The sequence below is a fragment of the Urocampus carinirostris genome, chromosome 11 (genome assembly GCF_059441175.1).
Source record: "Urocampus carinirostris isolate Australia breed hairy pipefish chromosome 11, RoL_Ucar_1.0, whole genome shotgun sequence".
NCBI classification, from domain to species: Eukaryota; Metazoa; Chordata; class Actinopteri; order Syngnathiformes; family Syngnathidae; genus Urocampus; species Urocampus carinirostris.
The window spans coordinates 26,648,757-26,664,312 of NC_142359.1; the positions used below are offsets into that span (position 1 = coordinate 26,648,757).

The 15,556-nt window shown below is 40.5% G+C and overlaps 1 protein-coding gene across 2 annotated transcripts in view; it reads right to left on the reverse strand.

Moving 5' to 3' along the window:
- Window positions 1-9,357: 9,357 nt before the first annotated feature.
- The window catches only part of dysf (dysferlin, limb girdle muscular dystrophy 2B (autosomal recessive)), a 53,608-nt gene continuing 47,409 nt past the window's right edge, over window positions 9,358-15,556 (reverse strand). For both annotated transcript variants that reach the window (XM_088346806.1, XM_088346807.1), the window contains 4 exons: window positions 14,359-14,531; window positions 12,883-12,992; window positions 12,645-12,792; window positions 9,358-11,019 (listed from right to left, as the gene is read on the reverse strand). In XM_088346806.1, the coding sequence (XP_088202932.1) occupies window positions 10,963-11,019; window positions 12,645-12,792; window positions 12,883-12,992; window positions 14,359-14,531 (488 nt within the window). In that variant the 3' untranslated portion in view covers window positions 9,358-10,962. The remainder of the gene's footprint in view (window positions 11,020-12,644; window positions 12,793-12,882; window positions 12,993-14,358; window positions 14,532-15,556) is intronic.

Sequence of the window (15,556 nt, forward strand, 5' to 3'; positions counted from 1 at the left end):
TACACATTTTGTTAATATTTGGGGTATTTATGGCGTTTCAAGTACACATTTTATTAACATTTTACATATTTCATGGTTAAGTTACACATTTCATTAATATTTGGGGTATTTCTGCATGTTTAGGTACACATTTAATTCAGATTTTGGATACATTGGGGTATTTATGTACATACTGTATTCATATTTTGTTGGTTTATGTTTGTTTAGGTACATATTTTATTAATGTTGTGGGTATTTAGGGTGTTTTAAGTACACATTCTATTCAACATTTTGGGTATTTATGTTTGTTTAGGTACATATTCTATGATATTTTGTGTATTCGTGGTTGTTTTGGTACACGTTTTAAGAATATTTGGGGTATTTAAAGATGGTCATATTTATAATTTATTCAGACTTTGGGTACTCATGGTTGTTTGGGTACAGGTTTTATTCATACTTTTGTGTATTTATGGTCGTTTTACATATTTCGGAATGCATAGGAACACATAAAATCCCATTACTTCATGTGGAAATTTGCTTTTGGTATTTAAAGAAATTGGTTGTCGAGTATCGTGCTAATACTGTAGAAATACAACCATACTTGTTTTTTTTTTTATCTGAGTCAGATTAACTTCTAAAGTAACGAAATATTTTCACCAGAAAAGTATTTGTACTTTCATACTTGCTAACTATGCACGTAAAAATGTTTTACTTCTCGGAAACACATGTGCTTGACGTCTCAGCGCGTTTGCCGGCTGATGTCAGCGCAGGTTTCACGATGCCGACATCGCTCGACTTCTTGTTTTTACGAGGCGCAAACAAACTTTTGAAGTCTCCTCACATGTTAAAAGGTGAGAACACAACCAAAGTACGTGCTCGCCCGCGGCCGATTTCCAGCACATCTGGTCTACACTGACCCCTCTGTCCTGGATTTGTGTGAACGGGATTCGAATGCGAGCCGGATCATTGATAATGAGCGGATCATTTGGCTTTTAAGGTTCGGAAAATGGAGCCCAAAGAGATGCAGAGGTATTTTTCTGTAGTGGCTGTGATTGCATGAAATACTTTTCAAAAAATAGTAAGAAAAATTATTTGGCCGGTGTGGAAATATTGAAATATATTACTGCAGTCTTTCCCATACCATAGGAAGTTGTTTAAGTATAAACAGTTTCCGAAATGACGTCTGCCCGGACGCCCGGGGCATGCATCTTTTACTTCGGGCGTACAACTTTTCTAAACGTCTCTGCCCGGGTGGTCGACAACTTTATGGCTGGGCAGGCAACTTTTCGGAGTTGTCTGCCCTGGTGTCCGGTAACTTTTTCTCATGGGTTTCAGACACTGGGACATACAGTGCATCCAGAAAGTATTCACAGCGCTTCACTTTTTCCACATTTTGCTATGTTACAGCCTCTTTCCAAATTGTATTAATTTAATCTCTTATCTCAAAATTCTACACAAAATACTCCATTATGACAATGTGAAAAAGTTTTGTTTTTTTACTTTTTCTGAATTAATTAAAAATAGAAAACTAAGAAATCTCATTTACATAAGTATTCACAGCCTTTGCCATGAAGCTCAAAATTGAGCTCAGGTGCATCTTTTTTCCACTGATCATCCTTGAGATCTTTCTACAGCTTAATTGGAGTCCACCTGCAGTAAATTCAGTTGATTGGACATGATTTGGAAAGGCACACACCTGTCTATATGAGGTCCCACAGTTGAGTGTGCATGTCAGAGCACAAACACCAAGCATGAAGTCAAAAGAACTGTCTGTAGACCTGCGAGACAGGATTGTCTTGAGGCACAAATCTGGGGAAGGATACAGAAAAAATTCTCCTGCTTTGAAGGTCCCAAAGAGCACAGTGGCCTCCATTATTCGTAAATGGAAGACATTTGGAACCACCAGGACTCTTCCTAGAGCTGGCCGGCCTTCTAAACTGAGCGATCGGGGAAGAAAGGCCTTAGTCAGGGAGGTGACCAAGACCCGATGGTCACTCTGTCAGAGCTCCAGCGTTCCTCTGTGGAGAGAGGAGAGCCTTCCAGAAGGACAACCATCTCTGCAGCAATTCACCAATCAGGCCTGTATGGTAGAGTGGCCAGACGGAAGCCACTCCTTAGTAAAAGGAACATGGAAGCCCGTCTGGAATTTGCCAAAAAGCACCTGAATGACTCTCAGACCATGAAAAACAAAATTATCTGGTCTGATGAGACAAAGATTGAACTCTTTGGTGTGAATGCCGGGCGCCATGTTTGGAGGAAACCAGGCATCGCTCATCACCAGGCCAATACCATCCCTACAGTAAAGCATGGTGGTGGCAGCATCATGCTGTGGGGATGTTTTTCAGCAGCAGGAACTGGCAGACCAGTCAGGATAGAAGGAAAAAATGAATGCAGCAATATATAGAGATATCTTGGATGAAAACCTGCTCCAGAGCGCTCTTGACCTCAGGCTGGGGCGAAGGTTCATTTTTCAGCAGGACAACGACCCAAAGCACACAGCCAAGATCTCAAAAGATTGGCTTCAGAACCACTCCGTGAATGTCCTGGAGTGGCCCAGCCAGAGTCCAGACTTGAATCCGATCGAACATCTCTGGAGAGATCTGAAAATGGCTATGCACAAACGTCCCCCAACCAACCTGATTGAGCTTGAGACTTATTGCAAAGAAGAATGGGCAAAACTGCCTAAAGATAGGTGTGCTAAACTTGTGGAATCATATTTAAAAAGACTTGAGGCTGTATTTGCTGCCAAATGTGGATCAACAAAGTATTAAGCAAAGGCTGTGAATACTTATGTAAATGTGATTTCTTAGTTTTCTATTTTTAATAAATTAAAAAAAAAGTAAAAAAAAAAAAACTTTTTCACATTGTCATAATGGAGTATTTTGTGTAGAATTTTGAGATAAGAAGATTAAATTAATACAATGTGGAATGAGGCTGTAACATAACAAAATGTGGAAAAAGTGAAGCGCTGTGAATACTTTCCGGATGCACTGTATAAATGCAAAGTTAATCAAAATAAGTTTAAGATATCTCATCATATAAAAGTTTGCAAACACCATGGTGTGCTCACTCACATTCTTTTTTGTCCTCTCACGCTTTTGGTCAATTGGTTAACGTGCGTTGTTTCGTCTTTGCCGCTGCGCCAATTCGTGTGCTGAGCAGAGTGCAATACAGAGGACAAAAAGAAAGGAAATTTAAAAAAATGAGCCAGAGCAGGAAAATGATCCCAATATGGACTCATTTTAACCCAGTTAATGACACCAAACCAGAGTGCATTGTCTATCACTGACAGAAGAACCCAAACCAGTCCCTCAGAGCTCATGTACTTGGTGTTCCTAAATGCGTATATGCACTAGACCAGTGATTTTAAACCACTGTGCTGCGACACACTAGTGTGCCATAAGAGATTGTCAGGTGTGCCGTGAGAAATCATCCAATGTCAGTTTTTGAAATCTAAAATTTTATAAAACATTTATGAATCATTTTCTTTAAATATTTTGTCATTGTCAAGTGTCTGTGCTGTAAAAACAGCGGGTATAATAAATTATATACTGTTCAGTATCATTTTATAACATCTTTGGTGAGTGGCATGCCACAAAATTTTTCCAATGTAAAAAAACATGCACTGGCTCAAAAAACGGTTGAAAAACACAGTATTGGACACTAATTAGATATTTTTTTGGTTTTACACAATTCATATTTTAGCATGTCTTTAGAGGTTCTGTTTTATTTCAGTCTACATTGGCTAAAAGTTGATTTAGAACTAGTTATAAGTTATTTCATTTAATAGTTTTTATAGCAATGAAGATTTGATATTTTTAATTTTTATTTTGTTGTATGGTTTGTCTTTTTGGGGTCCTTGGACCTTCAGTTCTAAATATCATGAACGTATAACTCTCCTCGGGTGTTGTTCCAGTTTCTTTCAAGTCCGCTGTTATTAAACCTACACTTAAACGAGCCAACCTTGATCCAGAAAGCTTATGTAATTACAGACCTGTGTCCAACCTACCATTTGTTTAGGTTCTGTTGCTATTATAGTGCATGGACTTACCTACCAGGGTCTCACAAAAGTCTATGGAAAAGACTGCACTGCCAATGTTGAGCCAAGATTGTATAATTTCCTCATTTATACCTACTATAATGTAATGTAACTTCAGTTGTGTTCTATTTTGGGAGGAAGAAGTGGCCTCGAGCGCCATGGTTAGGTCGATTGCCTTATTTCTTTCACTGGAATACACAATGAGAAACAGGAAACAGATTTCAACTCATGAGATGTGATCAGCTCAAGAATTCCGGCGCGTAAGATAACGTCAGGAAAACTCAGACTCGTACTCCTGCTAACAAAAACAAGTGATTTCCTCAGGCAAAGATTGAGCAACTTGAGCAAGACTTCCCCAAAATTTGACAAGGCTATCATCAGTAGGCTAGCATTCTGTTCAACCTTGGGATTACTTTAATGTTCATATTTGTAAAAGGTTTCAAAATCCAATTATGGAACGCTCTTTTTGTATAAGATTGATTATAAGCTACCTCAGCATTTTTACATTTCTACATGTATTTATGACAAAATTACTTATTTATGTGCAAGTACAATGTACCTCTGTACTAGAAATATATTCGTGATTTGCATTGGTGTTTCAGCCAATAATAACAAAGTTAGTGATAATAGGAAGGAAAAAGGAAAAAGAATGAGAAGAACCATCTATTTGAAGAAGGAAACTAATTTCTACAGCCTTTTCTAGTAGCTAATTAATGTCTAGAATATTCTGTAGACAAATCCTTAGAAGGAACTGCTCGTCCCCCCTCATCCTATATTTTAATAACCTATCTTCTTGCATTCAGAACACACAGAAGAAAAAGACGATTTGCAATATTTTCAGTCTAAAAAAAGTTGTATGGTCACATAAATAAGTTCAATGAGTTAACTCAGGGTTTAGCCAAACTATAGTCAGCATGGCGTATACACTCAGTCAAGCAAAAGTCTCATCTCATCTCATCAGCTGCACCGCTTATCCTCAGTAGGGTCGCGGGGGTGCTGGAGCCCATCCCAGCAATCATCGGGCAGTGGGCAGGGGACACCCTGAACTGGTTGCCAGCCAATCGCAGGGCACACAGGGACAGACAACTCATTCGCTCATTCACACCTAGGGACAATTTGGACCGGCCAATTCACCTGAAATGCATGTTTTTGGAACGTGGGAGGAAACCGGAGTGCCCGGAGGAAACCCACGCAAGCACGGGGAGAACATACAAACTCCGCACAGGAAGTCTGGAGCTGGATTTGAACCCACGACAGGTTCCCATGACATGAACTGTGCCGCACAAGCGCTAACCACTGCGCCGCCGTGCTCTCAAGCAAAAGTAATACTAATTAAAATCTGTTTGCGTGGGTTTCCTCCGGGAACTCCTGTTTCCTCCCACGTTCCAAAAACATGCATTTCAGGTGGATTGGCCGGTCCAAATTGTCCCTAGGTGTGAATGAGCGAGTGAGTTGTCTGTCCGTGTGTGCCCTGCGATTGGCTGGCAACCAGTTCAGGGTGTCCCCTGCCCACTGCCTGGAGATTGCTGGGATGGGCTCCAGCCCCCCGCGACCCTAATGATGATAAGCGGTACGGCTAATGAGATGAGATGAGATATTCAAATATGACATATGACATTCAATAGACATAATTTATTACTTTGGTCTAATTCAGAGACATTAAAAACCAATTTGGTTAAACAGACCAAGAAAAAAAAGAAATATAAAATGTACTTGTAAATGTGTGCATGCTTATTTAACTATATGGTGGCTAAAAAGACTTGCAGTATCTCCATTGTTTAGTCATTTTTATTTTGCCTTAACAGAATGTGCAAAAAAGCACAAAAAAAGCAAAAAAATAGAGATGTATTTTTGAAATCGCAATGAAAATATGAGAAAAATTGGATATTCATATATTTTACCTTCATGGTTGTCGAGGTTTCAGTTTTGAGAGTGTTTTGGTGGGTTACCTTCAACTCCAAAGTGGGAGTTTTTTCCACACACTGGGACATTAAAAACAGATTAAAAAAATGAATTACTTTTTTACAATATTGGGCACCTGGAAATAGGATGCCAGTTTGTTATTTTGACAATTATTCATCATTTACATCATTGTCACCATCAACCAATCATGTCGCTGTTCTTTGATTTTTTTGCTTTTGTAATCTAGGAGATTTAATAAAAAGAAAGGGCTTAGAGGGGGCTTTTAGAACTGGTTGGAATTTAATGCAAGTTCAAAATCCCTTGATGTCTTCTCTCCTTATATGGAGTGTTTACTAAATTAAAAACTTTACAAAATATGGTCACTTGAAGGGTATCTTTGGGTTACCTTCACTCCCCATGAGACCAGGGAAAAAATTAAAACCCCACAACAAATTAGATAGGTAGAAAAGCAGGCAAGGGAGATGAAGAGCAGGGACATCAGGGAGAAGGAAGCAGGCAAAGGTCGACAAAAGTGGAGAAGCTGAGACGAATCCCCACCGCAGCCCACCCACACACTGCGGTCGGCGGTTCACCTGTAGTTCACGATGACCATAACAAGGCCCCGAGGACGAGAACGAAACCCAAGACGAGACAAGGACAAGGCGAGCGGCCGAGGATGAGGCCGGATGCGGTAGCGCCAGGCAGGGAGGAAAAGGCGAGGCGGGAAGGCTCATTTGGAGCTCCCGACGCAAATCACTCCCGAGAGTTTGTGGGGGGGTTCACAAACGGGTCAGGTCGGAACGGGAGCCGATGCTGTCAAGTCAAACTTTATTGATAATACTGCTAAAAAAAAACGAGGCGTGTTTTCTGTATGTTTACATGGAGACTAGAACAAGAACGTAGGCATTTTGGCCTGTGCTGATTTGCATAAGGTGATCTTTATCTGGGCCTATCTATATTTCATATTTACACAAAATTAAAAACAAGTTGTGGATACACAACGGGATTATTTTCTGCTTAAAACAGAATACAGTGATATCTCGGAACTAGAATTATCCTGCACTCGAACAAATCGATATTTGACCTAAATTATGAGTCTGTTTTGCTTCGCTGTTTAAATGAAAAATCGGATCTCGAACTCAGTACTAAGGGTGGCCATCTTGACTACTGGGCTAGCATAATTCCAAGACATCGTCGGTCACATGTTGGTTATTGATTCTGATCTCGTGGTTTTTTTTTTGCCATATGCAAACGAAAAATTGGACACAGATTAACATGTTGCAGATTGAGATATGCAGGAATCTTGGGTACTTGGCTGGCATAATTTTGAGAGATTGTAAGTCCCAAAACACGTGTTGAGAATTAATTCTGATTTTGTGTGTTTTTGCCATATTCGAAGACTACAAACGCTCGCCTACTTACAATCATTCGGTTTACGCAAAATGGTATATACGAACATTTTTTTCAGGATGTCGCAAACTATCTGGACATTGCTGTAAGTTAGACTTTGTATTGTGTGCACCTTTTTCCGAGTACAAGACATTACTGTAGTGCTTCTTTCTACCGCTACCGGCGTGTGGCCCTGTGAGATGTCACCCAGCATCGACCCGGAAGTGGAAAAAAAGCGCTTCCTCTTCCTAATTCTTGTGTGATCATATCCTCTTCACCTGCTCGTAATCCCACCTCTGCCACCTATGTAGCGTGTCGTTTTGTGTGGGTAATGCATTGCTCCTCGTTCATGAAAAAATACTCCGAAACATTTTGACTCTTTGGAGAGCGACAACCATCAGCACCCATTTATTGTACACACCGAACTCTCTCCAAAACTAAACTCTCCCGCTCCCCAACACTCTTGCACCGCCTCACATTCTACACCGACACCATCTCCAGCACGCTAAGAACTATGACACTCTTATTGTTCAATATCTCATGCATCCATTCAGTATGGTCGGTGTAAAGTGTAAAGAAGAGGCGGGTCGTTTCTTTTCAAATGTAAGTGGAATAAGACAGCTTGATGCGGTTGAGAAAATGGTTCGATCGCTTTTTTTGGGCCACCTTTTACCACAGAGGAGGAAGTCGCCTACCGCTTGAAGCTCATCTTCCAAAAGTAAGTTAAACTTAACTTTATTTATCTTCAGAGTGCATATTATGTTAAGAAATGTTTATTTTTTAGTAGAAAAACAATACAGGTTACTTATACAAGCCTTAAACATACTTATATAAACCTCAAATATACAAAATATAGCACGGAGGCCACTTATGAACAAAACCAGCAATCTCGTTCGTTAGTAGGGCAGGGTCTGTACCTCTTTTGCGTGAAACAAACGCCGGAATTAAGCAGTTCCTCTAGAATTTTTGTTAACAGAATATTTCGAGCAATGTGAAGAAAAGAACAAGGCTGTATGGTTTCACAAATGCCTGGACAATTACTTTCATACCAGGATCGCTGGCTATAACCATCTAATGAAAAATTTAACAGAAGATTCTTGAGCTCAATTTTCCCTATTTTCGCGTGAGGTTTTGTTCAAGTTGCTTAGGGCAAGCTCAAGGCTCATTAGACAAGATTGCCTGGTGAGTAGGAGACAGAAGTATAAAAAAAAATACAAAAAAAAAGAGGAGGAACCAAATGAGCAAAATTTGGACGTGGCACATGCAAGCGATCTTTCCAATGTTCGAGCAGTCAATGGGACTTTTGTTTACAAGGCTCCCTCACTCCATGCAGGCGAGCCGAGTCAATTTTTCCACTCGTGTCGCGTTCATGGACGAACTTTTCCGTTGGTGGCTTGATCCACCTTTGCTGCTACCGATGATGATGACGATGATGGCAACGTGAATTTGCTGACCTTAAATTTTATTTTATTTTTTGTTTTTCTTCCCAAAAACCATTAATATCACCCAACAACATAAAATGTCCAAAGAACGACTTAAGAAAACCAAGGAGGATCAAACAGTGAGTTGAAAGAAATGATGAATAAAATGAAAGAGAGATTCCAAAAGATGGAGACAGAATGGAGAAAACGCTGAATAATATGACCGAAACAAAAAGGAAGTGGAATATGTGCAGGATGAAACGATAATACTCAAGAAATGAAAGGGGGGATTTAAAGGAACGGAGCATAATATTTGACCACTAAATGTTGCTGTATCGTGTAGTGCAACCAAAAACGAAGAGTATGAATACAAACTACACAGACTCAACGTGATCATAAACTACCATTTTTCTTCTCGTTATTTTGCCCAGCTTTTCACAAAGTTTTAGGTTTTGGAGGTAAGATTGCAGACAATCATTTTAGCTCCCTGAAAGTGAGCCTCATGTTATGGAAAAGAAATACCAATTTTTTAACCTACGGGTATTTTTTTTAAAAAAGCATGTTTATGCTATAATTCATGTATTTTTGTTTATTTGTCAAATATAGTTTTTTTTCTAAATCATGGTTTTTGTACCAATTTGAGGCTTACATAGCACACAATTTTCTGGCAGTGAGAATGGGGAAATAATTTGATGAAATCAAAGAGGAAATCGAGCCACATCAACAGAACATCAAAGAAAATGGACATTGACGCAAATAACTGGAAAAGACAAAATAAGTGAGATGATTTTGAGCAATATGTTCGTCTCTATGATTTATTCATTACAGGGGCAAAAATTAATCCACAAAAATTCCCAAATCAAAACACAGGCTTAACATGTAATTTCTCAATTCAGAAATTGAGACATAACACGAAATGAAACACCCCGTAGAGTTTTGCATTCAACTCCCTTTGGGAGATAGGAGACCACCATTTGTTTTGGTACAAGTTTCCAAGAGATTGGAAAAGTTTGCCATTTTCAAACATGGTTCTAAACCCGAGGTCGGGAAACTATGGCAGGCAAGCCAGATATGGCTCATTTCATGAGTACATATGGTTTGGAGGTAAAAATTTAGGCTAATGCCATTTTTCTCTTTGTCGTTCCAAATTTGTAATGTGCAAAGACTACACTATAACATGTGAAGACCAAGCTACAATTGTGATGGTTCAATCCAATATATATATAAAGCGCAGTCTCAAGTACAGTTTACAATCACAGTGTCACACCAACAGACCCCATTGACAGTGCATTGCCACGGAATCCCTAATATGGAAGCTCATTTAACAATGTATGTTCACTGTTGAGACACTAGGATGAAAACACACAGAACAAACCGTAAATGCCACCAGAACATCCAGAACAATTTGATTGGGTGAGCGGAACAGCTGGGCTGAGTTATGCACACATAGCGCAAGCACCTCTTCTCTCTGTTTTAGATGCATTGGCATCCTCGTTTGCAGTATTTTGTGACATTTTTACAAAAGCATTTTGCTTGCACTTGGTTTTGAAACCATTATTTAGGACAAACATGACAGTCAAAATGAACCTCAACACTCTTTGAATAACTGCAGGAGAGAGACACATTTTAAATGGTATATCTATATTGATATGGGACACAGACTCTGGTATAATTATTCAAAATTTTATCAAATCATCAAATTTCGCAAAGTGAAATAAAATGCACTGTAGAATTGACCTTTTTCCGGCAGTTTTGTTTAATTTTGTCTTAAAATATATGGTGTGGCTCTCTCTCTCTCAAAAGAAAAATATAATTATAATATTTTGCTTTGACAGACCTTTGGGTCTGCTCTAAATTAAAGGGTAAAGAAGTCTACATAGACAGAATTGTCAACAAAATGAATGCAGAAATTGCCCAAATGACACGTAAAATAAAAAAAGGAGTGATGGATCTGAAAACTCTGCGTAAAAGCGGCCGTGCTCACGATTTGGCATTCAAAGAGAATAACGAGTCCATTTGGAAGTTTTCCTCCTCACGAGTCGGAGAAGTCGCAGCAGGAGCTCGCTACATCAGAATCCGATTCGGTGGCAGCCGTTCAGCTTTTGTCGGCCGCCTCGCTGCGTGAGCGCACATGAAACGGAAAGCGAGATGAGAGACGGGAGAAGGGCGTGACGCAGACGATAGCAGCGTGAGCCGTGACCTGGATTTCAGATGGGACCGTTCACCTCTGGGTCACTCTGCAGCCTGGGCCGGTCCGAACGGGCCAACCATTCGCATGGCTACATAGTTCTGAAGGACGAGAGACGAGGGAAGAATATTTAAAATTCCAACAGGTTGTGATGGGAATCACTTCCTACCGTGCCCTGGAAAGTGTGTTTTGATATTTTATAATGCTGTTTGAATATTTACTTAGAATGTAGCTAGAGGGTGAAACATTTCCAGAACATTTTCAACAGCTATGTAGTATGACTTAAACCTCAAGGGCATATGTTCATTTTCTGCAGCAAAAAACTTGCAAAATGAAAAACTGTTGAATAAAAGGAAAGTTAAGAATTTAACTACGGTTCTTTGAGCCACGTACGACCGCCAGAGGTGGGACAAAATAGAACTCTTGTCTACATGACTTTTATACTGCTATCTGATGGCCAGCCGTAAAGTCGACAATACTGTTATCCCACGTTTATCACGGTTAATGGAAACCAGAACCCATCAAAATGCAAAAATCCGCGAAGTAACCCTCCCAATTTTTAACATGCGCCCCACTGGGAATAATGAATCGCTGCCACACGGGTGCTGTTCATTTTCAGCAGAAAGAAAGAAAAAGAGCCTGACAGAGATGACACAAATCTAATCACTTGGCCACCATACCAGCAATAGTCGACTAGGGATAATGGATGATGGACACAACCATGCAATTCATTTTAGGTGGGCCATAACGACACGCCTCCCAACAACTTGCCTCCTGCTAGTCCCCACTCGTAGCAATGTGGGATTAGAGGTGATGGATTGTGGTTGCCCAGGGGTTTAAAGGTTGGAAATACAGTAATGGCAAAAGAAGAGCCACTAGGCCTGACAAAAGTGCACTTTGTCCCAGTTTGCAGCAATATGCAACTGATCTCAGGAAGCTAAGCAGGGTCGGGCCTGCTTAGTACTTGGATAGCAGACAGCCTGGGAATACCAGGGGCTGTAAATTAGTCATTTGGTGCACGCTCTGCAAATTAATTTCCCGAAGGGGTCTACATAAATAATGTGTGATCGGGGATAAAGCGGCCCGGCCACATGAGTGCAGTTCACTTTTTTGGTGGAAAGAAGGCTAAAACTAAAATGAACTCTGCCAGCCCTCTCGCAATTATATGCAATTGGGGATAACAGATAGCAGAATATTTTTCGATGCACTGAGGTACGAAGTGAGACATAGCAATGGATCCCAGTGCTGTAAAGGTTGTTCTTATTTGTACTCAATATTTGTCAGTCAGCCGTGTCTACTTCTCATAGAAAGTTGATTCCAATAGTTTAAAACATTTGATTTTTCATTACTGGCTAGTGTACAATAATCCCTTGCTATATCGGCATTTATTTTTCACAGTTTCACTACTTTGAGGACTTTCATCTGGCTTTGTGATTTGCTGATTGGCTAACAGTCAATTCTGATTGGCTAACAGTCATTTACCCCCGCCGTTTACCCACGCTTCATTGGCTTTCTTGACTTTGACACCAAGAGCACTGGGCAAATATCACATAGCGTCAACACCCATCACACCCACACCTTGATGTGCCTTACTTGTAAAAGAATAAGGGTTTCTACTTTGTGGATTTTGCCTATCGCGGGTCATTTTTGGACTGCAAACCCCATAAAAAATGAGGGATCATTGAGAAAATGAGGAAAATGATTCCAAAAATATCTGCAAACTTGCCGGAAAGGAATAGAGGAAGACGCCAAGGAAAAGGAGGATGAGGAGGAGGACCAGGAAGAGGACAATGAAACACTTATAGCGCCTCCACAGAATGAAGCGCAGCGTTTTGTAAGGGGATGAAAACCACAGGAAGGAAGTGTCAGGACGCCTGAAAAAAATAAAACAGCAAATCATTAAAAAACAAAAACTGCCTGCCTTACTATATTCTTTTTCCATGGTTTTCCATGTTTGCACCTACCTCGGTTCCTCCAGGTGGGGGTTCATGTTGGGCTCATCCCGGCCGAGCCCGGCTGGTCTCTCCTCCTCTTCTTGCTCTGTCAAAATCTCCAAAGACATTTCCACCTTCCCCTACGAGAAACACCACACATTAGGTAAAAGCATTTAATGAACTTTTTTAAAACACAACCATCCAAAAATGGGTGAATGTGTTTGTTTAGAGGTATAACAACCTCTGAAAGTGAATCATTGTTTTGGAATACCAAAAAATGTCTTTAGTTCATAAAAGCTAGAAAACAGCCGGCCTATAATCGCAAAAAATAACTCCAGTAAACTGGGTCCTCTTGTTTAAAATTACCACGAAAATGGGCCATTTTGTTTTAAACCTTAACTATTAGATGTTTAATTACAAGTTAAACAAAAAGGTAAAGTTGATTCATTTTCTTTTGAAATACCCAAAATGGTCTTCGGCTTTAAAACAGACAGAAATGAAACTGACCTCCTATTATTATAAACTAGGTTATTTTGTTTAAGACTACCCAAAAAAATTTAGTCATTTTGTCTGAAAACCAAAAATGGGGTCCTATTTTCATTAAAAATGGGGGAAAAATCAGGCTGTATTGCATAAAATCTAAGCATGTTGGTTCTTTTGTAAAAAAACAAACCCCTAAATAGGATTATTTGGTTGACAACCCAGAAAACGATCTATTTTTAATAACAACCAATAAGAATTGGGTTATTCTAAAAAGTGAAAGCACCTTGAAATCCATCCTTTGACGCACGGGCAGCCAATGCAGATTTTAAAACTGGTGTCATGGGATCCCACCCCCCTACAAGGACACATAGTGCTGAATTTTGCAATAGCTGCATCCTAGCCATATTCTTTTCGATGTTGCCTGAGAGAGAAATGGGCGGACTCTGGCGGTATTCTTCAGATGATAAACACAATCTTAGTTATATTTTTGATATGTGGGAAACATAAAGCTCAGAGTCAAAAATAACGTTCTTAACATATTCTAAAGGTCTAACATCTTGCATTAAAAGTAAACCGTTCTCTGATTTTCAGGACTGATTACTAAGACCTGTTTTGACCCCAATTTAGCTCTAGGACGTTTTCCGCCATCCATGACTTCATATCGAAAAATGTGTTTAAAAAGGGTATCTAGGACTTGTGTCATCAGGGGACATGGCAAAGTACAGATGGATCTCATCAGCGTAACTATGGAAACTGACGCCGTGTCTTCTGATGACAAGCAAAAGCATAAAAATTAAAAAGTACCGGGCCGAAAACTGAACCTTGCGGTTCCTTGGATTTACTTAATGGGTTCCAAAGGAACATACTTCCATACTTACTAAGGTATCATGTCTGTCTGTGAGGTAGGTTTGGTAGTGTAAGAGGGGAAGGGGATGGAAGGAGTTTAAGGCTTTAGCATGGTACGTAAGAAATGGACCAAGTAATTAGTCCATCGAAATAGATTTGGTTCAGTCGGTGACTCACAGCAAGGATTTTTTGACCGTCCTGATGGCGGACGCAAGGCCACCAGCCCTTCACGGTCCTCTGCTCAAAAAGAGAGACCCGTGGTTCGGTCGGTTGCTCCAGAAGATGCAGGGTGCACTTCTCCGGTGACTTGGCAGGACGAAGCATGCGGTTCAAGTCCATCACCAGGTGACCTGAGAGCAAGGCAAGGATCAGTTATCCTGCGCCGTCTATACAATGGATTTACCAGTCCATCACCAGGTGACTTGAGGGTAAGGAAAGGATTAGTTGTCCTGGGACAATTCCATAATGGCTTTACCAAGACATTCTTGGAAATGACACGAAGGAAAAAGACAGAAAATGTTGAGTTGTGACTGATGAACGGTGGTCATAAAATTGTAAGAATATCATGGCGTTCTCATGTTTTTTCGTTTGCCGGTTCGCTCGCCACAGGAATTTCCAAGATGGCCATCGAGCGGTGTGGCGTTTAATGCGCCTCGACTTGGAAATGTGTCTCCCTCTAAAGGTCAAAGCCGTTTTGGATGATTTTAAGGATTATGAAGGAAAATGAGATCAGCGTCAGCCCTTTTTTCCGTGTTTAGGGACCTTAGAGGGATCCCGAGGTGAACGTTAGTGCAGTTTGATCAGGAGTGACGTTAAATATGGAGGCATTGTGGCGTGATGAACGACTGGAAGGAGACGAAGCGTCCGCTGGAAACGTTTTTCCAGCGTTGCCGGGTATTCCGACGTTAGGAAAATGTCTGACCCTCGCAACGAGTAGGAGCATGAAGAAAGGCAGCGGTCGTACTGATGAGCTGAAGACAGGCTGGAATGGAAGAAATGCTTTGAGGTGGCCACGCCGCCGCGCCGACTAAGGGGCCGAATAAACCTGAACGACAGGAAACGCTGCAGTGCACTGACATGGTGACGGATCATAATCTGGATTCCTCATTTCCCCGTGCTCGCTTTCCCCGTTCTCGTTTCTTTTTCAAAGAAAGAAAAAAAAATCAAGCGGCCAGTTAATTGACAAAACTGGTTGGTGGGGCGTCCAGGTTGAGCATAATAGAATTGATAGCTTGGTCGGGTGAAAAAGAAAGGAACGAGGTTATCACATCACTGCAAGAGAGATTGAGCTTCAGAAATTAGCCAAGACAAATTAAATGTCAACTAGGATGAATTTGTAGTTTTACAAAGGTAACAGGATTATTTTTTGTTTTTG